The sequence below is a fragment of the Tribolium madens genome, unplaced genomic scaffold (assembly GCF_015345945.1).
Source record: "Tribolium madens isolate multiple individuals breed KSU strain unplaced genomic scaffold, Tmad_KSU_1.1 Scaffold_96;HRSCAF=242;Tcas5.2_LG5, whole genome shotgun sequence".
In the NCBI taxonomy this organism is placed as follows: Eukaryota; Metazoa; Arthropoda; class Insecta; order Coleoptera; family Tenebrionidae; genus Tribolium; species Tribolium madens.
This window is the reverse complement of record NW_025401068.1, coordinates 5,215,047-5,239,029: the sequence shown is the minus strand read 5'-3', so window position 1 is coordinate 5,239,029 and position 23,983 is coordinate 5,215,047. Positions and strand designations below refer to the sequence as shown.

At 37.4% G+C, this 23,983-nt stretch overlaps 8 protein-coding genes across 20 annotated transcripts in view; 4 read left to right on the top strand and 4 right to left on the bottom strand.

The window, feature by feature from the left end:
• Positions 1-8,300, bottom strand: part of LOC123012805 (growth factor receptor-bound protein 14-like) — a 49,908-nt gene extending 41,608 nt beyond the window's left edge. The window contains exon 1 of one of the 2 annotated variants that reach the window (XM_044410952.1): positions 8,048-8,300. In XM_044410952.1, the coding sequence (XP_044266887.1) occupies positions 8,048-8,078 (31 nt within the window). In that variant the 5' untranslated portion in view covers positions 8,079-8,300. Of the gene's footprint in view, positions 1-7,404; positions 7,557-8,047 lie in introns of those variants that run through there. The other variant, XM_044410954.1, reaches the window with a different exon arrangement.
• A 570-nt stretch (positions 8,301-8,870) lies between these two features.
• On the bottom strand, positions 8,871-9,638 carry LOC123012852 (uncharacterized protein C1orf198 homolog). Its single transcript, XM_044411030.1, has 2 exons — positions 9,131-9,638; positions 8,871-9,081 (listed from the first exon to the last, which is right to left on the bottom strand). Exons 1-2 carry the CDS (start codon positions 9,494-9,496, stop codon positions 8,980-8,982), a joined length of 468 nt encoding a protein of 155 aa, XP_044266965.1. The 5' UTR covers positions 9,497-9,638; the 3' UTR covers positions 8,871-8,979.
• LOC123012851 (STING ER exit protein) lies at positions 9,630-10,581 on the top strand. Of its 2 annotated transcripts, XM_044411029.1 has the most exons (4): positions 9,630-9,835; positions 9,882-10,031; positions 10,095-10,267; positions 10,322-10,581. In XM_044411029.1, exons 1-4 carry the CDS (start codon positions 9,715-9,717, stop codon positions 10,460-10,462), a joined length of 585 nt encoding a protein of 194 aa, XP_044266964.1. In that variant the 5' UTR covers positions 9,630-9,714; the 3' UTR covers positions 10,463-10,581. The 2 variants fall into 2 exon arrangements, with proteins under 2 accessions (XP_044266964.1, XP_044266963.1); XM_044411028.1 differs by having other exon boundaries at positions 9,631-9,835; positions 9,882-10,267.
• On the bottom strand, positions 10,448-13,882 carry LOC123012849 (autophagy-related protein 9A). Its single transcript, XM_044411025.1, has 2 exons — positions 13,658-13,882; positions 10,448-12,554 (listed from the first exon to the last, which is right to left on the bottom strand). The coding sequence occupies exon 2, from the start codon at positions 12,543-12,545 to the stop codon at positions 10,542-10,544; it is 2,004 nt and encodes a 667-aa protein (XP_044266960.1). The 5' UTR covers positions 12,546-12,554; positions 13,658-13,882; the 3' UTR covers positions 10,448-10,541.
• A 235-nt stretch (positions 13,883-14,117) lies between these two features.
• LOC123012850 (Golgi reassembly-stacking protein 2) lies at positions 14,118-15,675 on the top strand. Its single transcript, XM_044411026.1, has 3 exons — positions 14,118-14,279; positions 14,334-14,460; positions 14,512-15,675. Exons 1-3 carry the CDS (start codon positions 14,217-14,219, stop codon positions 15,612-15,614), a joined length of 1,293 nt encoding a protein of 430 aa, XP_044266961.1. The 5' UTR covers positions 14,118-14,216; the 3' UTR covers positions 15,615-15,675.
• Positions 15,676-16,945: 1,270 nt separating this feature from the next.
• On the top strand, positions 16,946-19,107 carry LOC123012580 (cGMP-dependent protein kinase, isozyme 1-like). The gene is made up of 2 exons (XM_044410598.1): positions 16,946-17,192; positions 17,239-19,107. The coding sequence occupies exons 1-2, from the start codon at positions 17,056-17,058 to the stop codon at positions 18,995-18,997; spliced, it is 1,896 nt and encodes a 631-aa protein (XP_044266533.1). The 5' UTR covers positions 16,946-17,055; the 3' UTR covers positions 18,998-19,107.
• A 102-nt stretch (positions 19,108-19,209) lies between these two features.
• LOC123012581 (proteasome subunit alpha type-7-1-like) lies at positions 19,210-20,156 on the top strand. Its single transcript, XM_044410599.1, has 2 exons — positions 19,210-19,402; positions 19,452-20,156. The coding sequence occupies exons 1-2, from the start codon at positions 19,301-19,303 to the stop codon at positions 20,097-20,099; spliced, it is 750 nt and encodes a 249-aa protein (XP_044266534.1). The 5' UTR covers positions 19,210-19,300; the 3' UTR covers positions 20,100-20,156.
• A 1,630-nt stretch (positions 20,157-21,786) lies between these two features.
• The window catches only part of LOC123013497 (neural-cadherin), a 145,415-nt gene continuing 143,218 nt past the window's right edge, over positions 21,787-23,983 (bottom strand). For all 11 annotated transcript variants that reach the window (XM_044412029.1, XM_044412034.1, XM_044412031.1 and 8 more), the window contains 3 exons: positions 23,699-23,902; positions 23,478-23,642; positions 21,787-22,952 (listed from right to left, as the gene is read on the bottom strand). In XM_044412029.1, coding sequence (XP_044267964.1) covers positions 22,840-22,952; positions 23,478-23,642; positions 23,699-23,902 — 482 coding nt within the window. In that variant the 3' untranslated portion in view covers positions 21,787-22,839. The remainder of the gene's footprint in view (positions 22,953-23,477; positions 23,643-23,698; positions 23,903-23,983) is intronic.

The window sequence follows — 23,983 nt, the reverse complement described above, 5'->3', positions numbered from 1 at the left end:
TTCCTCCCTATGCCAGCACCCCCACAAAAAGTAAAGTGATAATTCTTGCCCTATCGTAGTCCTCTTATCAAACGTAGCCAAGTCCAACATTTCAAGTCAGTACCAAAAAGTACCGCTCATCGCCCCTTATCCCAAAGCCATAAATCGTTTCAGTCAAGTCTCGACTAGATTTTGATAAAACTGAGCTTTTTCAGTGTTCAATTTATCCCAACTTGAATTTAAAACCATACAACCAAAAAACTACAACTGTTTACAACCAATTTTTATATTCCAAACAGGTACGTACATAATAATTAAATTGAAAGTCATTTAATCGCCAACAATTTTAATACCAAAATATTTGCTTAAATTAAATTTGTTTTTTGTTTATTTAACGAAACAATACAAAAACACCGTACGTAAAAATGAGTGTTTGAACCGTAAAAACAACACGAAATTTCCCATTCCCCTGGGTCAAGTCGCCGCAACATTTCCTTTTATTTCCCCAGGAAAAGTTAATCCTCCCTTGACTCGACATCGTCGTCCACTCTCCAAATATTTTCCCAGCTGTCGTTTTGTAACCTATTGAATTACACTCGACCGATCAAAGCAAACAAGCCATTTTTTTATCCCTGCTATGTACATACATTTGAACCGTACCAACACAAAAATCCTCCTATATTGCCGCGATTAATCCCGGCCAACTTAATTATCCTTGAGACGTTCCCTGAACCGATTCCCGGAGGACTAAGCGCAATACCCCTCGTGTGTCTCGCCGCGTGTGTTTTCCACGGGTGAGAAAATACCCGCCACGTGACCTCCCGTATTTCGTACAAAATAGTCGAAAAAAAAAACTCTTCAGGGTGTGTTTGGGGTGGCCGTGGCGCGAGCGCCTCGGCAGTGGTGGTGAGTCGGTGACCCGTTTTGAATTAGGCCGTCGAGACGCCGCAATAACAACAATGCGCGTGGCGGCGCCGAGACGAGTAAATCGATTTTCGATACTACGAGACGTATTTTCCAGTGCGCACGCTTACTAGATGCACCTGGAAAAAGGGGGCGATTTTTGGGGACGGGTAAACAATTCATAAAGTCGGGAGAGGGATGGAGTAAAACGGCGACGCAGCTCTACCTCAAGCCCTGGAACGTGAGGCTGGGAAATTCGGAATGACGCAAAAAATTATAGGAAAATACAAAATAAAACTACAAAGTGATCCACAATGAATGAATCTGTTGGCAATCCTGACTCTAATTTTTAAAGGTTACCATTGGAGTACGTTTTTGATTAACAACAATTAACCAATCTTGAGGGTTTGTACGTCAAGTATTTGTCAAATAAAACCGTAAAAGTTAAATTGTTAATGCAATGTCACCTCAAATTATCAATTTATATATTGCGTAATAGGTTCGCCTTCGCAATTTGTCTTCAATAATAATAATAATAATGATGATAATAATAATMATAATAAATAATATTATTAATAAAAATACTTTTCAATCTGTTACCAACAGATTTAGTCTTTSTGGATCACTTCGTACAACATTGCTGTTTTTAAACCAATGCTACATGCTAGAAAGTAAAAAAAAGTAATTATATGAATTAGTAGTAATAACAAGATAAACAACAAATGGCAATTTTAGTTTATGAGACGCAGAACTACAACAAAAACAAATAAACAATACCTTGAGGTTTGATTGGTGACAAAGTAATGAGTTTTCAGATGCCTACTACGAAATGAAAATAAACCAAAAATTGTAAAAATCTTATTAATAACCGCTACTAACGCGATAACAGAAAAAAACTCTCAAAAATGCCATTTCTAGGTATTGATAAAGGATTTGGTAATTGTATAGCTAATAGATAAAAATCAGATGAAAAAATCAATAAAAAGTAAACAGAAACGGTTACCGAATATTAATTCAAGTTAATTAATAATTACAAACATTTTAAAATTCCCCGAGAATCTAAACTAAAAATAATATAAAACGAATAGATAAAAAAATATGTAATTGGCAAATCTACTAACTAGATTTCTTAAAAAAACAAAACTGTCGTACTTTAATTATTTATTTTTATAATAATTAATTTAATAATATAAATTAAGAATACTAGAAATGACAAATAGGTAAAACTAACTAAATCTATTGAGAGATCAAGATAATTTGTAATCGCGTCATCTTTGGACCCGAAAACGTATGTCTGTTTTTGAACTAATTGCACGTGAAACGTCAAATAACGGTCGAAAGGTGAAACGGTAAAATGGGCTGGAATTAGTCGCCGACGTATAATAATAGAACCGCTCTTTTTTTAAGGTAAATCATAAATTTATTTATTAAAATCATCTTTTCGATCATGCCATTTTACCTTTCGACTTGTCATTTTATTTGACGTTTCAAAGMCATACATTTTCGGATTCAAGGATGACTCGATTTACAAATTATCTTGATCTCTCTCCATAGAAGCTAAATAGACAAACTAAAAATGACAAAATACAAATCTGACAAACAAACCAGACAAACCAAGAATAGAATAGACTAAAACTAGATCAAAGGTACACCTAACTAAAAAAATCCATGCCAGAAAAAAATAGAACGAGGACGGGAAACGAAGGTGACTAAAGATACAAAAATCTAGATAAAAAACAGATGAATAAAAAATTTAGAAACATTAAAAATACGAATGCAAGTAATAATTTTATTACGTATGTTATTAATTTTTGAAGACACCACACATATGGATGAACCAAACACTAAATTAAGAGAACACATAGCGAAAATAAAGAATACTGGAGTACAAATCAAAAATATGTGTAATTTCAAAAATTAATTCAAAATAACAACGAAAAAAAGTGACTGAAACTAGTTCAAAGTAAAACGCACACCATAATAAACACAGTCTTAAGTAAATACTAAATAAAACTAAAAACATTGATTACACTCTTTACAATCACAACTAAGAATGAAACAAGAAAATCGACGATGATTACGAACTGTCACACAACTTAAAATATTCTTTATTCAAGATAATTTTCTTTAAAATTTTCCATATCGACATTAGTTTTGCTTTTCTATTGCTTCAAAATTATCCAATTTCTGAAGCGATGTTGATAAGATAAAACGTTTAAATGACATTAAATTACATTTTTTTACAATACAGAGAATTTATTCTACGCACTGTTTCCAAGATTTTAGATAACTCCCGTAATTTACTTTTAACTCCTGAAACTTTTTCTTGTTTAAATAAAAAAAACATTTGAAATGTCACTTTTATGTTTTCAGATGTAGTTGAAGATGGTGATGAAGTAAGATAAAATGTTCCACAACTCCGACTACACTTAGTCATAAACATAATACACAATAACATCATAATTAATAATAAACAACGACTCATATAAATCAAAACAAACGATCCCGAAAAAATAAACAATTCTCATTTCCCTGTTCCTCGTTTCTCCCTCGAAAGTGTGCCATCGAATCGCATCCAAAACCAATTACCATCGTCTATTATTAAAAAATCCCCACGACCATAAACGCGGAATTTAATTAATTTCCTTTTAACGCCAAAATAGAATATTATTAAATCCGATAGCAATAATTTACGACTTGCATCTTATTAAAATCCCGTGCAAAAGCTCCCCTTTCCCGTTTCATTAGTGAACGAGTTCAACGTACATTATTTTCTATTTCAGTACGCGAATAAACAGATTATAAGGACAGGTGTTTGACAGATGGCAATAGAGCACATCCGAGGCATACGACACTCCTTTTATGCCACCACCTGCCGGGTGTTAAAATTGCAACAACTGCAACAGAAAACACATCTTGACTTCACGCTCGATTTGCCGATAAAAAGGCGAAAAAGTGACACATTTTTCGAGCCGTGGGTCATGATCAAATCAAAGTTAATACGAGGCCGTCGAGATTATAAATTTTTTTCATCGGTGCATTGACCAGGACGACGTAGGTGGTTCCATTCATAAAAAATACCATTTTCCAAAAACCACAAGCGCGGCGTACGTCGTAACCCACTTTCTTCGTCAATCGATACGGCAGCTTCCTCGTCGCAAAACGAACAATCGAGTGTCCTTTCGAAATCCGAAATTACATCAAATGGGTTTTAAAGAAATGAATAATTTAAATTCGAAAACTCTTCAAAGTTCAACGAATCTCGGCCGTTATTGACCAAGGTGTGCACTCGCCGAATAATCGGCAATGGGGCCCCAGAATTAGGAGCCCGTGTTTAGGCCGTTGCCCAAAACGTTGACCTCGTCGTTGGAATACAAACAACGCAATTCTTTGAGTTTTCTCACCTTGACATAGGTGGGAAAATCGTACGAATCTCGAATCGAGGGATTTTCCGACGACAACACACTCCATGAAAAGTGATTTTTTCGACACAATAGAGTCACGTGACGTGTGTTTACTAGTTTTTAAAGGTGCCAGGCGGATTCGTGTCGCAGAAAGTAATAAAATCATACAGTTTCGAAAAGTGGTGCAAGCTTTTCAGGGGAAAGTGGATGAGTAACATGAGTTAATTGAGAGGATACCAATATTTTGATGGTTATTCATTGGAAATTCACCCAAAATATATCAAAAAAAGTTATTTATCTGAGAAAATAGAGAACGACAAAAAACAAGACAAACAATATAAAGATACAAGTATTTTTACGCAGTCAAATTAGAACACTTTTAATAGAATTTTATTAAAAAGAATATGGTTTTATAAAATATCCTTTTATAAAAGAAGTAATATTCGTTTCATTTGCGTCTATTAATTTTTAAAGTAATTTGAACGTCACTTCTGAAATAATCTCGTCTTTATAATAATCTTACTGCTATTGAAAAAAATTACATAATACGAAGTTGAATATATTTTTAATACCTACGTTTCTCTTCAAACAAATTCAGGTCTAATACCATTTAAAAACATCAATTTAGACGCTCATTACATAAGAAAGTATTCATACATTTATTCATCAGTTCTCTTTCGTATTCATTTCTATATTTTTCCGTTTATTGCACATCAAAATACCTGATTTGTTTAGATTTTTTTTTGTGTATGATTTATCGGCCCGACAGAATGGAGTAAACTAATCTTGTGGTAGATTTTTTTGAAAAGGTCCATGAACAGCAGGAAGACGCGCGAAGAACGGTCCTGACGAAGTACCGAGGAACAGATCGGGAGTACAAAAGGGAAAGCTTTTGGATTTCGTATTTAAAATTCTTTTCAAATTAACAATAAGAGGTTATTGCATGACGAAAGTGGTTATTGTAGGTACGATAAAAATGGTTACTTATCGCATTTCAAAATAGGTCTTTTACACCAGAAAACGACAAAAAAATTCTTGTATGAGACAATACACACCCCAAAATATCGGTCTTGTGTATGTGTGTATGTATATTCAACAATGAGAAGAAAAAAAATATTTCTTAAAAAGCAAAAATTAGATTGAATTGTAAAGCTCTTTCCGTTTGAAAAAGAATTTCCTAAAAATAGTTCAGAGATTTTTATGAACATCAAAATAATATTTTTATACTTATAAGGTAAAATATTTGTCTGCATATTGAATTTACAGTTTTATTTATAGTTTTTTAATATTCATGATACGTTTTAGCATAAAGAACTTTAACCTTTTTGTTAACACTTATAAAAAAGAAAACACAATAAAATTTTTATAAAGACGTTTTTCAAGTTAATAACTGTTTTTTTAACAAATTACAAAAGACTAATTGTAATTAACAAAAATTCTTTTATTTGAGCTATTATCGTCTATTGTATTGGCACTTTGTCAATATGAACTTGGCAAACGGATCGAAAAATTTCGAGTAATTTTCACTTTTCAAAAATCTTTAACAAAAACCTCCTTGCCTCTAAACTTGTACCCATTCCCACGCTTCCACTGACGTCACAATACCACTTACGTGCGTCATTTTTCCCCCAATTTCGCTGCTGAATGAATTTACTACTTGTATATCCATTAATATAACATTTATTTGTTATTCATGTAACAGTCAATAAATACAAAAGTCTCATCACAATAAATTCCGTTCGAGTCTCGATTCTGCTCTCGATTCTTGTCACGCGATGTTTTGTCCAATTGTTATTGGAAAGACAGAGCTTTTGTCTAGTTTTCAAAACACTTCCCTCGAGTTTATCAATTTAAGATAGAACTTTCTTACGTAATATTGCGCAACATGCAATTAAGAGGTAGTTTTTCTCACCTGTCGATTAATAAAGGGCGTGAATAATTACGAGAATTGTGATACGTAGAAAGTMGGGAAATCGATAGGTGGTGGCATTAAAACCACCACAGTAATGAAATAATAAGAAACTTGACCTGTTTTCCAACTGGCTTATTTGAATTCTTCATGCAAATCGATCCAGGAGAACTCTAATTTCAAAGTTTTTGAAAAATTCTCGCACCCATACTGCGCTAATTACGACCTATAAAGTAGCAACCCTTGAAATGTTTTACCGAGGACCATAAATATACCCATAGACAGTTAACTGCCGCACTTGGAATTGATGCAAGTCGTTACATAATATTCCACGTTTTATTATTACCGACTGCAATAAAATTAATTAGATCATTCCAATTTTATGTTTATTCTGACGGTCGTCAGAATTTTTAATTCGCACTTTAATTGGGAAAAAACTTGAGAAAATTCCTCAGTTTTGTTGATTCAAGAAATTTACGTCAAACTACGCAACACCCACTTCATGCATTTTTAATTAATCATAAACCACACATAAGACAATTCCATCAAATCTTCCCTCTGTTTGATAATTATTCATAAAGGTCGGACCAAGGATCCAACCCATTTTAATTGAAATTGGATCTAATTGAAAATTAGTTACTCCATTTTTATTAATTTGTCACCCTTCATATTTTTACCTGTCAGTCATGGTGTATTGACGCACTGGAAAACAAATTAAACATGAATTACCCTTGAATCTAAAACACGCATTTCATCCATAATTATAGTGGAATTTAAAATCGATTTAGAAATACATATTTCTACAGTGTTGGCCATCCTGAAACCAAAGCTAACTGTGACAAATTTCGGCAACAAAATTTACGCAACGTCACGTCCTGTTATGTGCGATTTATTTATTTACACAACAAAAAATTGTTTATTTATTAACAACTTATTATTTGTTTAAGGTGATGTAACATGGCGTTTCATATACCACTTGATCAAAGTTTGGCACACCTAGGCGACTTTTGAAAATCAACACGGCCTTGATAAAATGACATAAATGACGGAATTCCTGATACGAATTAATCGGAAATGAATAACTAACTTTCTTTTAAATGTCATTAACTAAAAAAGCGATAGTTACATATTAATCGACTTTTTTCTTGCAAAATTTAGATTGGTCAAGGTAAATGTGTTAGCAATAAGTAATATGAAACTTTTACCTACTTTTATTACCAAAAAGATTCTTGTAAGTCAGGCCTGCCTAAACGCTGCCTCCTCGCTGATTTTAGCAATTTTCAGTGATTCTAGCTGATTTTTTTTTATTGTGACACTTCCGTAATGGATGACATTTGTATTTTGTTTCCAAGTAGTACCAATTTTCACGTAATACACTTATCGTAACAAACTGCACGCAATCCGGCCCTGTCTAACGCCACCCCCCGACTGTCACTGTGACTTTATATTATTTACACAATTTTCAGGCATTTTCATCTCACTCTACCACAAACACCAATGACATTTGTGTTTTGTTATTTGAATAGTGCCAATTTGTGAAATTACCTATTGGATGTCCCACCAAAACGAATTGTTTGCAATCCAACCCTTTTTACATTTCACTGGATTTTTATTTTTTTTCTAAGGTTCCAGACATTTTCGAAAATGTCTGTTTTGTTTTTTAAATCGTACCTCCTTTAGCACATTTCGCTAAACCCATTTGACTCGCCCCATAGTGGGGCCTTTCTATCCGCGTAAGTCCCCAAAATCGATCATTTGACACAGATAGAACATTTCAGCAATGTAAACATAGAAAGTGGCTCATGCAAAAACCTGATCACGTGCGTGAAAAAACCTAAAAATAAACACTCACTGTTATGCCTCGTGAGGGCTCCGAAATCCATTTTAGCCGCCCCTGGAGACACCCTAGCCCTTTGCACAGCTGTGGCAGCGATTAAAACAGAACAAACACGTGTCCACAGTTCCCCGAGAATATTACTAAAAAATCCACTAGGGGTGCTAAACCCGAAATTAGCTAACGTCTAGGATCTAGTTATAGCCTGGAAAACAAACGAATGTTTTATGGCGCGAAATCTAAACTGGGAATTACACCCAAACACTAACAACGCCGATTTCAGACTGGAGAACAGAAAAATAAACGGTAAACACTTACAAGCCGTAAGACGCATGCTCGTAGTAAAAGCCTCCTCTCGCTCTGCTACGAGCGTGCCCCGGGCAGGGAGGCAGTTCATTGGCTGGACGTTGGGTTGAAAAATTTTGTTACGTCATCTGGTCGAAGACGTGTGGGTGCACACGTGGGGGCTGCAGCGAAATTGGGCTAGCGGTTCAGGTGCAAGGCCGGGAAACGCCTCGCTGTAGGGCCGTGCAAAAAATGCCTTATCGAGTTATCGACTATTTTTGTTCCACCGTAATTTGTTGTTTTTCGGATTACCTACTCTCCAGTAACTTCGTTATCGTTTATCTGCCGTAATAAATTTGATGCTTTTTACGTAAAATTACAAATCATGATGAGAATCAACTCGTGGACTGTTTTCAATGCCAATGTCAGACGCGAGATAAACACTTTTTATTCAGTTTTTAAATTGGAACTTTTGTACAAACATTTAAAAACCAGAGATTTGTGTAAAAGTCTATTTAAAAAAAAACAATTAAATAAAAAATAAACTGGACTTACAAAAAGTTTAAAATGGTGTATTTAAACATTAACACTACTTCAGTGCTTATAAAACATACTTAGCACTAAAATACATAATAAATAAGTGAATCTTTGGTTACTTTATTGCACTACCAGTTATCTAAGAAGTCAAGTCCTGTTTTTGGCAACGTATTCCCACTCGACTCTTTCTCTGRSTTATCTTCTGGACCCTGAAACATTTCAACGATTTTCTGCAAAAAAAAATATAAGTAAACGCGACTTTTGGCCGATAAATACAACCTTCTTGGGTTTATGTTTGACAATAGGTTTGGGCTTGTCGTCAGCATCAAATAGTGTCAAATTTCTCTGACTCCGTGTCTTAAAACTAAAAGGTCCTGAGTGTTCATCCTGATATGTACAATGGTCATCTATTATCAGTTTGACGGCATATTCGTTAACACTTTCCTCAGTTTCGTTCTGGTTGTACTTGAGTAACACTTCCGGTGTTATAATACTTTCAGACAATATTTGTTTTTGTTCTTTTTCCGAAATTGTCTCCCACAAGTCCTCATACGCAGATTTGGTCTCCTTCATATCGGCATAAATGCGACGTGCCATAGGATTCAATTCGCTGAAGTACTCTTCGGCTATTTGTTCGAGAGCCATCACAAAATCATAAAAAATTCACTGCTTTTACTTTTTAGATGAATTTGTTTATTGTTTACGTTTGATAACCTCGCCCATTTCAAGTTTCCACCAACGTAACAAACCCAAATTTACCAACTTTCGCCATTTTAAACTAGTAATTTTCGCTTCTGGGGATTGTGGTTTTTGTCAAGTGTCATGTTTGGGGTTATCTGGAAGTGATCATTTTTCTATAAATAATGCCAAAAGTGGTGTCTCGCAGCATAGCATGTTCCGACACTAAAGATCAAGAAGAATACGGCGATGAGAAACCTCTCCACATTTATTATTGCTTGTGCGGCCAAATGACTCTAATTTTAGGTTAGATGCAAATCTTTCGTGTTATTTTTTAACCTTATTTTTACAGATTGTTCAATAGAGAGGCTTCCTTTACGTAAGAGGGACGGCGCACGTGTCCTCGATGGGACAAACCATGCACATAAAATAACCTGTGATAATGACGAAACTGTACACATAAAAAGACCTGAAGGGATAGAAAGACAGTACAGACTGAAATGTAAGAAATGCGGACTTCTTTTATATTACAAGCACGAGCCCCAAAGTCCAATCAGTTTCATAGTTAAAGGGTCTCTAATTAAATCAACAAATGAGGGACCAATTAATGATATTTATAACCAAGTGGCTGTAGAGAAACCGAAGAAGATAATGGTTACTAAACACACAAAAAATATGGGGAAATTCAGTTCTGTCACTGTGTCTACAATTGATGAAGAAGAGGACGAAATTGAAGCCGTAATTATTTTTTTTTACCGATCTCTTTAATTTTATGATTTTTTGTTTCTGTAGAGAGAAGTGGCTGATAGTTACGCCAACAACGCCCGCATTATTGAGAAACAATTAGAACGCAAAGGCATGAACAAACGCAAGTTTGACTCGACCAAAACCCAGGACATGAAAAAAATCCGCGGCACGTTAATAGACAAATAATAAACTTTATTGTGAACATTCTTAAATATATTACATTTCTTACGAGATTTAAGTTAGAATAATAAAAAATTTAGACTAGTCAACGGTTTGACAATAAAGGCGTTGTTTCTTGGGCAGTATTCCGCACTCTATTCTCAGTCCTATTACTATGTATACTATGCAAGTAAGTCGCGTTTAAAGCCATATCCCTTATACTAATGGGTGAGATCCCCTCGTTCGTCCACATGCGACTCGTGTGATACTCGGCACTCCTTCGTAACATCACACTGGCCCCCAATGCTCCGTCCGAACACGGTTCCCCGATCCTCCACGCCCCTAAACTCTCATCCATTCTGGTCGGATCCTGATTACTCAGCGACGCGATCATGCTGCTTTGATTCTGCACGTTTTTCACGAAGGCTTGCACGCTGTCCGGGGGTTTCCAGCTCGGATTCGTGCACTTGAAATGCACCAAACTCAGTTCGACTTTGCCGTCCTCGCACTGCGAGTACTGGTCCGGCACGGAGATCTCCTCCTCGTGCCACTCCGGGTTTCCGTGTTTGCGTACGTCCATTTGGGCGAAACTGCACACATCGCCCACCCCGACCACGGACACTGTGAAGTTCCGGAAAAAGTCGACGATTTCGATGGCACGGGGGTAGATATGCCGCCAGAGGATATAGGGGGTGAGCAAAGGTGAAAGAATCGTTTCTAATAGACTGACAAAGCCGTATTGGAACAACTGTTCGAATTCTTTGCGCACGCGGGCCGTATGGGCTTGTCCGACCCAATCCGTGGGTAAGTAATGGGTGTGCAAGACGACTTTTGTTAGTAAATCTTCTAAGTCACTTGAGGTGGTTTCATCCGGGGCTAAGGACCGCAAAACGGCCACAGCGACTGTTAGAAAAGTCATAATTGTCAAGACATGTTCCACTGTTAAAACATCCTCATCGATGATGGACAGTCCGACTAAAACAGCCAAGAATGAGGTGGCATAAAACCCGATATTTTCCGAAATGATCGTCCCCAGAGGGGATGTAAAAGCTGCCAGGTATTTGGAGGCCGGACGATGGGCCCGAGTCAACCTCGCTTGTAACTCATGCTCGAGCTCGTTGAAGTGTCTCAAATAGAGTCGGCCATAGAGCGACCACCGTCTCACTGCCAACAAACTCGGTTCTTTGCGTATAATAGCTGCGTAACTGAAAAACGCGTACAAAATCTGCCACAGGAATATAATTGGGGCAAAAACGAGATTCGCTAAAGCCAACCAGAGGATGTGTTTGCCGAACTGATTTGCCAAGTCGTGTCTCAAATTCGGTTTTTTGTACTCTTCGCGTAGGTGCCACGGATGTTCGAAGGGCGACCACGGCGACCAGAAAAATAACAACTGGATATTGAGTCTCAACCCCGACGTCCAATACACAACTTCGCCCAAAAATGGCACTTTGAGCCTTGGCGGAAGCAATCTTTTATTAACCATAGCGACGAGGTAATTCTGTTGGCGCAAAATCCGGTGGTAGATGTCCAATTCTGACAGTTCCCGTTTGTGGATGCACATCTGTTGCTCGATCTGGACTGTTCGCACCTTCGTTTGGACTTCGTGCCAAGTCAAGTTGTCCAATTCCCCATCTTCGATTTTCAAAGCCGTGTTGTAGAACTGCTTGATGTCCCAGAAGTGGAAAAAGTGGTAGACTCCTCGAATGAGTTTGAGGATCCAAACTATTATGGCGATGATGAGTGCGATCCAAGTCAGGGCACTGAAATTCGAGACGCATTCGCCGAACGGTAGGACCACGTCGTGGAGAGTGACTTTGGTGGCGTTGGTTGGTGGAGGAACGTCTTTGAAGAGGACAGGGTAGTTAATTCCATGGAAAACATAAGCGGTGAGGACGACGATGAAGACGAATTGGATGAGTTCGAGGACTTCCTGGAGGAGCATACAGTACAAGCCGTGACGTTGGTGGTATTGGTACATGCGAGAGAAAAACGAGTCGAGATCTTCAATGTGGTTCCAACGGGCGCGGGACGGCTCGGCGACGTGCACAAGAACGCCGCCTTCCTCGTCCGGCTCGTGGGTCTCTTGGAGGGAGGCGTAGTTTTGCATGTTAGCTTTCTAAAAAAGCAAAATTTAATTTGAGTAATTGCTATAAAACTAGTAAACGTATTGTTTGATAAATTTTATGTATAAAATAATATATCGACAACAGATGAAATTCTGTCTTTATTAAAAGCATAGGAAAATCCTCGATGCATTTGATAAATTTTGAATTTTTGCTTCGAAACTCGAGACAATACGAAGACATGCATAATTAAACGCTTGCATAATAACAGGTACACTATGTTTATTAAATAACCAATAAATTCGATTGTTTTTTATGACCAACTACATTAATAAAATTGCAAAGAATTTAATTGTTATTAGGATTATTCAAGCATTTCTATTACAATTTCTTTACCATGTAGAAATATAAATGAGAATAAGGTATAAAATAAATAATAAGTAGTGTGTTTACTTTATTATTGTCTACGGATAAAAGATAATAAACATTTAATAAACCAGCTCATTTTTGTTTTTTATTAATAAATGTTATCAAAGTCAAATGAATAAAGGTGTAGATCAATACAAAAAAGTTAAAACAATCTGGATGACAGACGAGAAATAAAAATGACACTAATAAAAGTTATTGCTATTCTGATTTACCATTTGCATAAGAATGAAACTGTTATAAATAAATCAAAGTTACCTCTGCTATTCATGGCAAACTGTGACAAAAATAAACCACCTGCCACGAGTTTTTCGGTTAAAATCTGCTGCAATTTTTCATTTTATATTAATTTTTGGAGTATAATTTTTGTTTGCATCTAAATGAATTCAAATGAAAAGATAAAAATCTTCCTGTCAGCATTCATTTCGTGTTTTTCACATGATACTTTATCAGCTGGAGAGCAAATCAAACAATGCACTTCCTAAAATAAATATTTTTAATTTAGGCGCCCCCCAACCTTCCGTCGTCTGTCAAAATTAACAACAAAAAAAACTTCGTAACCTTCCAAGGTTTGTTGTTACACAACACAAAACAGCTGATATCAACTTAAAGAAGAAAATCCTTTGTGGCCACACACCAAACAATCTGATACCCAAAAACGGTGCAAATTTCGCATTTGATAAAAATAGAGCGAATGCTATTTATGAACAAAACAAAGGGAATTACGTACCGATCATCTTCTTCGAAAATTTTGGAGAATCACTTGGAATTTAGCCGATGGCAGGAGGAAAAACACGCGACTAATTCATTAGGAAAGAACAAGATTTAGTACAAACGCAAATTTAGGACTGTTTGTGTATGCTACACTACACAATTTTTTTCACATCATCCTCGAACACAGAGAATTTTGAACGTAAATCTGCGATAGAAGAAAATTGACAGTTCTGACGATTGGCGGCCGTGACTAGTGATATTTCACAAAAGTCACAAAACTCAGTCGGTAAAAAGCATCGCCGTCTTGATAGAAATAAATCTTAACTTGCACTTAAGATCAATTAATTAATTAATTAAGTTGAAGCAATTAAGACTTTTTCAATAAAATATCTGTTATTTATAATTAACTACGAATAACGCTTTTATGTAGTTTTAACAACATTTAAAAATAACTAAAATAAACTAATCAGACACAAAAGTGGATTGGTAGCATTGCACGAACTGTCAACGTCATTGTATTTTGTGGTTATGGTAAATTTTTGGGGTGCCACGTAATTTTGTTCTCAAACACAATTATGGGGAACTCTACCAGCGTTGATATTCCTGGAGGAGGTACAGAGGGTTATCACGTGTTAAGGGTAAAAAAACCGCAAAGTTTTGTGAGTGTTTCAATGGATTATCGCGTGTTCCAGGTGCAAGAAAATTCGCCCGGTAGTAAGGCAGGTTTAGAGGCTTTTTTTGACTTTATTGTTGCAATAAATGGTACTCGTTTAGATCAAGATAATGACACTCTTAAGCAAATATTGAAAAACGGAATTGGTAATAATTTATAACTTGAAACCTGTCAAATGTTATCTGTCCTAATTTCAGGAAAACAGCTCCCAATGACGGTTTTTAGTAGTAAAACCCAGAGCGTACGAAGTGTCACAATAGAACCGAGCGATTCGTGGGGCGGACAAGGTCTTTTAGGCGTCAGTATCCGTTTTTGTTCGTTTGAGGGGGCTAATGAGAACGTATGGCATGTTTTGGAAGTAAATCCCGATTCACCAGCCGACCTCGCAGGGCTACGGTCATTTACCGATTACATAATAGGGGCCGATTCAGTTTTACATGAAAGTGAGGATTTATTTGCGTTGATTGAAAGTCACGAGGGGCGCAGTCTCAAGTTATATGTTTATAACTCTATTGATGACTCATGTAGGGAAATTACAATAACCCCCAACTCAAATTGGGGAGGGGAAGGGTCACTAGGTTGTGGAATTGGTTACGGATATTTGCATCGAATTCCAGTACGCGGAAACCCCCCAGCACCCACACAAGCCACTTTCAAGCCTCCGCCGGCTACAAGCTTTAATCCTCCACCTTTAACACCAGTGTCCGCATTCAACCCTCCTCCTGTATCAAGTTTTAACCCTCCACCTCCAACTCCGGTGTCTGCATTTAATCCCCCTCCTGTATCAACTGTAAATCCCCCAACTCCAATTCCTGTGTCGACTATAAACCCTCCAACCCCAGTGCCATCTTCACTATTCAATGATCAAGCTCCGAAAATGACTGAATCAGAGCCAGTATTGCCAACCATGGTCGAAATGCCATCTAGTTTCACTATCGGGGGGAATTACCCGATTCCTCCAAGTACCGGGGGTACTTATCTAGTGTCTTCACCCCAAATTAATCAAACAGCAACAGTAGATACTATTCCAGGTTTACCAACCTATACAGGGGTAGCAACACCGTTTCAACCCCCCACTAACCTCACAACAACCCCAAGTTTAGCCGCGTTTAGTTACCCCCAAGTGAGTTTATCTCAAGTACCGATACAAAGTCAATCACACTACCCACAAGTCGTCATGCCTCCCACAACTGGGGTACAAAATTTCCCACAAACGTCACAACCACTGATTTTTGATCCCACAATAGCCGCAAGGTCTGCGCAGCAATTACTGAGTGGGAGTAATAATTCTGTTAGTTAGATTTTAAATCATTTTTTGTTATAATTTATATTATTGTAATAAAAGGTATATTTTAAAGAAATGTTTTGTTTTTGTGCAATTTTAGGTAAACTAAATTTTATTGTATTTTGAAGACGTGAACGTGTACATAAAGACTTTTAATAAAAATTAATACAGAAATTGACGTTTTATAAAAAAAAACCTGAAGAATTTACCTGTTCAGGACTCGTATTGGTAATTCTAATTATCCATACTTGTTAAGGCATGCGTGGAGAATATATGTATTTATTTACTTTGTGTGGGTAAAAGCCGGGTAAAAGTGTATGAAAAATGTGTCGCATATTAAATTACCTGAAACAAAGAAAAGTTTACAAAAAACACTAATAATTTTAAAACTTATTTAGAACCATTGTATTCCAAGAGTAAATAGGCGACCATCAACAATACGCACATTTTTTCTTGTTTGAAACTTAAAACCATAAAATGTACTACATTATTTAGTTTTATCCGCAAACGTCACAAAAGTGACCACTTTTATGACTAAATGACACAGGTAAAAGCTTTACTTTTCAGACATGGAGTAAAAACACTGTTTTTACGCCTAGGCGTTTTCACTTTTACTTGACACTTACTTTGACATTTACCACTGTTGTCTCTTTCGCCTTTTCAGCATTTTCTGGAGAGGTACAAGGTAGATTATCAGCATTCGACATTTTGCACTATAAACTACACCAGTTATTCACCAGTTAAATCAGTCAACACTTTAGAAATCTCAACACAAATTCCGAAACTGACGCGTGACGTTTGTTATGATTAGCGTCCTGATTATTGAGGTGATTTACTTGATTATTGGTGTGTTGCTCTTTTCTCTCCATCTGAATCGTTTGCAGATAAAATAGTATATGTTATTTGGAGTAAAAGTGAATTTATGTGGCTCGGCTGAATCCATTTGCCTCACTCCGTTCGGCAAAATGAACGTTCAGCTTCGCCACATAGGTAAACAATCACTTTTACTCCTAATAACATGATCTCCTATTATTATTAAAAATTGCTTTCAATTTACAAATCTTAATTTTTATTGATTAGGCACTACAAATAATTATTTTCTCAATCGATAACATCTTATCTGATGTGCGGATTTGAGAAGATTTATTACTGAAATGGTACGGGTAATAATAATAATGATTTATCACCAGATTTATCATTGCGTCAATCATTCAAAGAAATAAAAATGTTGAGCAATCGAGTTACAAACATTTACAAAAATAATTTTCATTCAGTCAACACTAAAGTGGTAATTGTTGGTGTAAATAGGCACCAATTGTTTTTGCATGAGTAATTTATTATTTCTACAAAACAATATTTACTTGAGCGTTGCCCATTTGGGAGCAAAATTTTGATAAGAGATAATTTGTAAAAAAAATCTAACGATTTCCGTCTGAAACTCATTCAACTCCCAACAATGATCAAGAATCTATTTCGCCGCACAAATTCCACCAAAGAATATACGGAACAACGACGACCTGCGGTGACCCCCCAACACTTTGACTACGATGAAGACATCATTAAAACAATAACAAAACACCCCAAAACCAAAGAGTGAGTATCAAACCGATTTTGCTTCACCTCTGAACAATTTTTCCAGAGACGAGATGTTTATTTTGTCGGCAATAGAAAACAATGATTTCCTGTGCAGTCTCCTCCAAAATAAAAAACTGCAAGATGTGGTCGACTGCATGTACCCCGAGACTGTGAGCCCCAGTCAAACCATAATTAAAGAGGGTGACGACGGCTCGCACCTCTACGTCTCTGTCACGGGAACTTATGAAGTAATTCAAAGTGGAAAAGTCGTTAAAACATTCAGCGATGTCCGAGTTTTCGGCGAATTAGCCCTTTTGTACAACGCCAAAAGAACTGCAACTATAAAAGCTCGAACTTTTGGAAAAATCTGGATTCTAGACAGGGTCGTATTCAAGCATTTGATGGTCATTTCGGACATTGAGCAACGTCAGGAAAACGTTGATTTTTTGAAACAAGTCCCCAAGTTGAACAGTGTTCCTCTGGAAGTTTTAGAAGAAGTTGCGTCTTTACTAAAACTCAATTTTTTCTCCACTGGGACTAAAATCGTGGAAGAAGGAGAATTAAACCCTGACAAATTTTATATAATCAAAGCCGGTTCTGTGACCGTAAGTAAAAAAAACGAAGGTGCGATTGATAAACTCTACAAAGGTAGTTTTTTCGGAGAGTTGGCACTTCTGAAAGAAAAAGAGCGTAAAGCTACGGTCACAGCCGACCCACCAGGGACGGAATGTCTAATATTGGCCCGTCGCGAATTTATTGCCCATTTCGGAAATATCCCAGATTGTTTCAGCATAAACATCCAAACGCAGCCTTACAAACCGATGGAAGAGATAATCGAACATACTGACCTGAATTTGGCCGATTTCCATTTTATCAGTACTTTAGGAATCGGAGGTTTCGGTCGAGTCAAACTCGTGCAACACTTTACGAAAAAAGAATTAGTTTTTGCACTAAAATGCATGGAAAAGTACGTAATCGCGGCTGAAAAACACCAAGAACACGTCTTTAACGAAAAAAACATCCAAATCGTGTGCAAGAACAACTTTATTGTGCGACTTTACCGCACTTATCGAGATAAAAAATTCTTGTATTTTCTACTGGAGCCGTGCCTGGGGGGCGACTTGTGGACACACCTCCACAAACAAAAACCACGTTTGTTCGACGAAGTCCAAGCTAAATTTTATACTGCGTGTGTCGTTGAGGCCTTTAATTATCTCCACGAGCGGCTAATTATCTACCGGGACCTTAAACCTGAAAATTTGCTCATCGATGCTAAAGGATACGTAAAATTGACCGACTTTGGGTTCGCTAAGAAACTTAAAATGATTAAAAAATGTATCAAAAAGACTTACACTTTTGCGGGAACCCCCGAATACGTACCACCCGAAATCATACTTAATCAAGGCCATGACAAAGCTGTAGATTATTGGGCACTTGGAGTGTTTATTTTTGAGCTTTTGACTGGTAAAACCCCCTTCCGGACCGATGATATCACGTATATGAAGACATACAAGTTGATTTTGAAGGGGATTGATGATGTCGAGTTTCCGAAACATGTGTCGCAAGAAGCAGAGAAGTTGGTGAAAGAGTTGTGTAAGTCTACGCCGCCACAGAGGTTGGGTTGTGGGAGTGGAGGGATTTTGGATGTGAAACAGCATCAATGGTTTGAGGGCTTTGAGTGGGGGCGGTTTGAGGAATGTAAAATGCCGGCGCCTTTTAGACCCAATTTGAGGACGAATACAGACGTGCACTATTTTGAAAAGTTTGAGGAGAATGAGGAGGTGCCCCCCGATGTGGCATTAGATTGGGATAAAGAATTTTAGTTACTCAAAATGTGTTTTTCATTTTTTAATGAAATAATCCAATTTTTGCAATATGTATTATTTTTTTAGTTTACAATACAAATAATAGTAGTTTCTAAAATGTTCTCTTTTTGTTGGATAAGAAACAAAATTTTAAAATTACCATTTATTGGTTATAGCGAAAAAAATTGTCGACTAATTGAAGTGGTCGACTGTATTTTTCGTGTTTGTGCCCACGTGATTTACTGTCAAACGTCAAACTCGCGGTTACAAAGCAAAATATTTATTTGAGGTTATTTGACGATTTAAACTCAGTTAAAAGCGATGTCTGCGAGATACGACCGTGCTATTACCGTCTTTTCCCCCGACGGCCACCTCCTGCAAGTGGAATACGCTCAAGAGGCAGTCCGCAAAGGCTCCACTGCTGTAAGCGCCCCTAACCTCAACCCCCATGACCCAGCATTTGCTTTTTCAGGTCGGCGTCCGCGGGGCTAAAGCCGTAGTTCTCGGCGTGGAGAAGAAATCCGTCGCGAAACTCCAAGAAGAGCGCACCGTTCGCAAAATTTGCCTTTTGGACGATCATGTCGTTATGGCTTTTGCCGGCTTGACCGCCGATGCTCGCATTCTTATAAACCGGGCCCAGATCGAGTGCCAATCGCACAAATTGACAGTTGAAGACCCCGTCACGCTGGAATACATCACTAGGTATATCGCGGGGCTGAAGCAAAAATACACGCAGAGTAACGGGAGAAGGCCGTTTGGTATCTCGTGTCTGATCGGGGGGTTCGATTACGATGGAAAGCCCCATTTGTATCAGACTGAACCGTCAGGGATTTACTACGAGTGGAAGGCGAACGCCACGGGGCGGAGCGCCAAAACGGTTAGGGAATTTTTGGAGAAGTATTACACCCCAGAAGAGGTCGCCGAAGAGAGAGGGACGGTTAAGTTGGCCATTAGGGCGCTGTTGGAGGTGGTACAGTCGGGACAGAAGAATTTGGAAATTGCGGTTATGAGACATGGGGAGCCGTTGGTGATGTTGGATAGTGACACAATTGAAAAGTATGTAACTGAAATTGAAAAGGAGAAAGAGGAAGAGGCCGAGAAGAAAAAGCAGAAAAAATAGACTTTTTTAATTACTTATTGTGGTTCATAACTTTTTCAATAAATTTTTTTCGCTAAATTGAATTTGTTCATCCGACAAATCATGACGCATTGTGATTATTTAATTATTTCTGAGTGGAGTAGGTGGGTCGAAAAACTGTTAAAATGTGGGGTGTTTTGAAATTCAAAGGAGACCCGTTAACCACAGGTAGAAAAAAAAACAAATAGATAACATTTTTATTTACAACTTTTCTGCACTTCTGAGTAAAAATTAAAAATTATTTAGAGGCTTAAAACTCACAGTAATAGAAAGAAAGATTTTGTGGGATGGTTCCCTAAGTCAAAAGAAGAGAAAAATTGTTATGGACATGTCTGGAAATAGTTCCTGAGGGAGCTAGAGCCCTCTCTCAGTAACCGATGGACATAAATTAACAAAGGACTCCATCTGGAGTATTTTTTTATTGCTGAATCTATTGGTGATATCAAAAATTGTTTACCCCAATAAGGAGGCGGAGGCACTGGAGTCAATCTATTTAAAGCGTAAAATTTTGCTTTGGAAGAAGTCTGTTGAAATTATTTCAACAGATTCGGATTTATTGGTTATTTTTTTCAAAAAAATGTCTTGTGTTATTTTTTACCACGTACCGTTTTCGAGAAAATTTTTTTCTGAACCGTGCACCGACCTTAATTCTGAAAAGCAACCTACGGCACAGTGATTTTTTTCATATAAGGTCGATTTGTCGCTCTAGCTCTCTTAAGAAACACTTCCGGACATGGGTCCATGTAAACTTTGTTTCCTATTTAGATCTAGAGAACCACCCCCTGAAATATTTATTTCAACGTTTTTTTCTGACACTCAGCATATTGATTTTGAGACATCAGCATCTCTCAAGGGAGAAAAAGTCGCTCTTCGCTTAGCACCGTGATTCAATGTAAAATTACCTGCTAAACATGTCTAAACATCACCTTGACTCATTTGATTGAAATTGGGTGGACTTCAGAAACTACATAAACCCAAACTTTGAACCTTTCTCACTCAAGCATCGAAAGAGCCTACAGCATAATCTTGCCTGTGGTAACTAATAAGGTCAAGTTTAGACAAAATCGGGTATTTGACCGTTTTATATAATTATACACTGTGTCAGTTTTAAAACTATCAACTGAAAAAGTTATTGAGAATCCCTCAAAACCGTTTTGGTGGTTCCTAGGAGGAATCAAAATGACATGGTAATATGTGATGCACCTACACCCAGCTTTGAATATAATAAAAAAAAATGAAAGTTTAAGGCCTTCGTTTTTGAATAATTGAAAAATCGGCTTTACTAAATAGCCTGTTGTATGACATTTTTGAAAAGCGTTTGTTATAAACTTTCCAATGATGTATCACAAGTAGAGTTGTGCCATTTAAAATTTTCAACTTGTGGTAGCCGTGGCTTCAAGAGTGGGTGTAGGTACGTTACTTACCATGTCATTTTCATTCCCCCTAATAACCACCGAAACGGTTTTGAGTGATTCTTAATAACTTTTTCAGTTCAAGAGAGATATTGTCGATTGCAAGTTTTAAAATTGACATCATGTATAAGATCCTATATAGGATCAACTATAGCCTTCTTTGACTTTTCCCAGAATGTAAAATTTGAGGGAAGAGCGACAAAATGGAATTAATTTCTCTAGAACTTGCAGTGTCGTTGGTGAAAAATAAGGGTGGGCAATCTCTAGAAGTTTATTTTTAAATAAATCTTAAATAATCTTGTACAAAAAAGGTACATAAATCTTTCTACGAATTCCTTATGACAAAGAACTCATAAAACAAGAATCACTAGAATGCACTCAAATTCCATCTAAAACGAATGAAAAAATGACGAAAATGTTTGATGATAGAAACCGAATCGCGTCGTGTTGTTTATATGGTGCGATGTCATAAGAATATTTAAGTATACATATTTGAAACAATACACAAGTGCAAACACATAATATCATAATTATTACACAGCATTCAAGTTTTATTACATTTATAAGTTATAATAATTGGCACTGTCTCTCGAAACATCCATACGAAATCAGTCGTCCACGTGACTCCTATATACATAACTCTACAACATAAAACGTTCTAGTGAGCTGAAAAATTATCAAAAATGTCCAGTAATATATATCAATATGGCAACATGGTACGCAGGTGCTATATCAAAACGATGTGATCTGTGATTTACTCCTATATACACATCACGCTTGCACTCCGTTTCATCACTCGCACTGTGGTTCAACTAGACTAAAACCTGTAATTTGACCTAAAACGTAGTGACTGCCTACATGTACAGCTGCCCCGAATTATTCATCACAAACTCACCAAAAAAAACTACATTTTCTGGTAAAATTGTGTTAAATAATCGCGGAACTTCTTTCGTAGGAATACTGGCTCAACGATACATGACAATGGTAGGTATTAATGTGCTTTACAAATAAAACATATGCAACATTCCGGCGCCGCCGTCGAGACTCTCCGCCTCATCGAGAAAAGACGTTGAATCGAAACTATGGAAAAAATACGTGGCAGTGGTCACAAATAACTGAATTAGGCCCAGTTCGAACGAACCGTTCCGAGAGAAAAACCGCGGACAATCTCGCTGTCGACGCCCGTATAAATTCTCTACAATTATTTATATGATGCAGTGGAACTGCGACAGTCTTATTGGAACACGCAGGACACGTGACAAGCTTAGACGTCGAAGGAATGTGTATGTTCTTTGTCACTGGCATTACACTTATTCTTCTTCTTGTTCGGTTTCTTCACCGGGACCGTACATGTCTGCCAACTTGTCGAAACGGGGCCCCCAGGCCCCCAAGTAGTCGTACTCTTGTACTTCGTCGTCAGTACCTGAAAAGATGACATGAAATAATAACACTGTATCTTAATGTGATTCACCAATTTTTCCAGCCACGAAATATACACAAAAAAAGTTCCGTTCCATAAACTCCACGAAAACATATTTCTTTTTTCATAATTCATGACTTGTTTTGATTTCTCAATTGTATCGTTCCGGTCGACGATCGTTGAGAATAAATCAAACTGGGAAATGCGAAATTTACAGTTATCTCTGTCAGTTTGGTTAATTTCTTGTAATCGAATTCAAGTCCATCACGAATTCAACCTTTTACTTTTCCCCGGAAACCCAAACTCGAACATAATTTATGGAGAAAGTTGAGGACAATATTTCGGGCTTGTTGTTTAGCCGAAAAATTTATATCCGGTATAATTTTGCGACCACAACTAAACAACCACGACTAAAATAAACTCGAGGGAATGTTATCAAAACTTTGCACAGATACAGACTAAAAATACCAACTGATTTTCCAAGAGCGTGAACAGGTCAATTTTTTTTCAACATTTTATATTTCTTACCTGAAGCGAGCGAACTGAGCGATCCTGCCGTACTACCACCCCCCTCATACGCGTAATTCCTGAGATCATCGAATGGGGGCGCATTGGGGTCACTGTCGGCTCGCTTCTTGTGCTCCTCGATGAAGACTCCGACGTTGGGTTCCTGTCCGACGCCGATCACCGAAACTGCAAAAACCAACGTCAAGTCCAGAGTTTTTATCGCGGGAAAATAAACGATTTACAGCCTATTTTGGGCGGTGCCAATTCCGGAAGAGGTCCTCCGATCGGTATTTGGAGGGGCGTTATGTCGAAAGCAGTCATGTCGTCCTCACCGCCCCCTTCGTCGTCGTAATTGATAATGTTCTCGCGGACGTCATCGTCCGGTCCTGGATATTTRATGTGCGCCTCGCGACGTCTGTTGTACACCACGAATACCAACACTAAGACTGCAAAAGACGGGAGTTAAGCGACGAAACCGCAACCGACCAACATTTAAATCGATTCGAGTGCAGAAAATGCGACTAAGG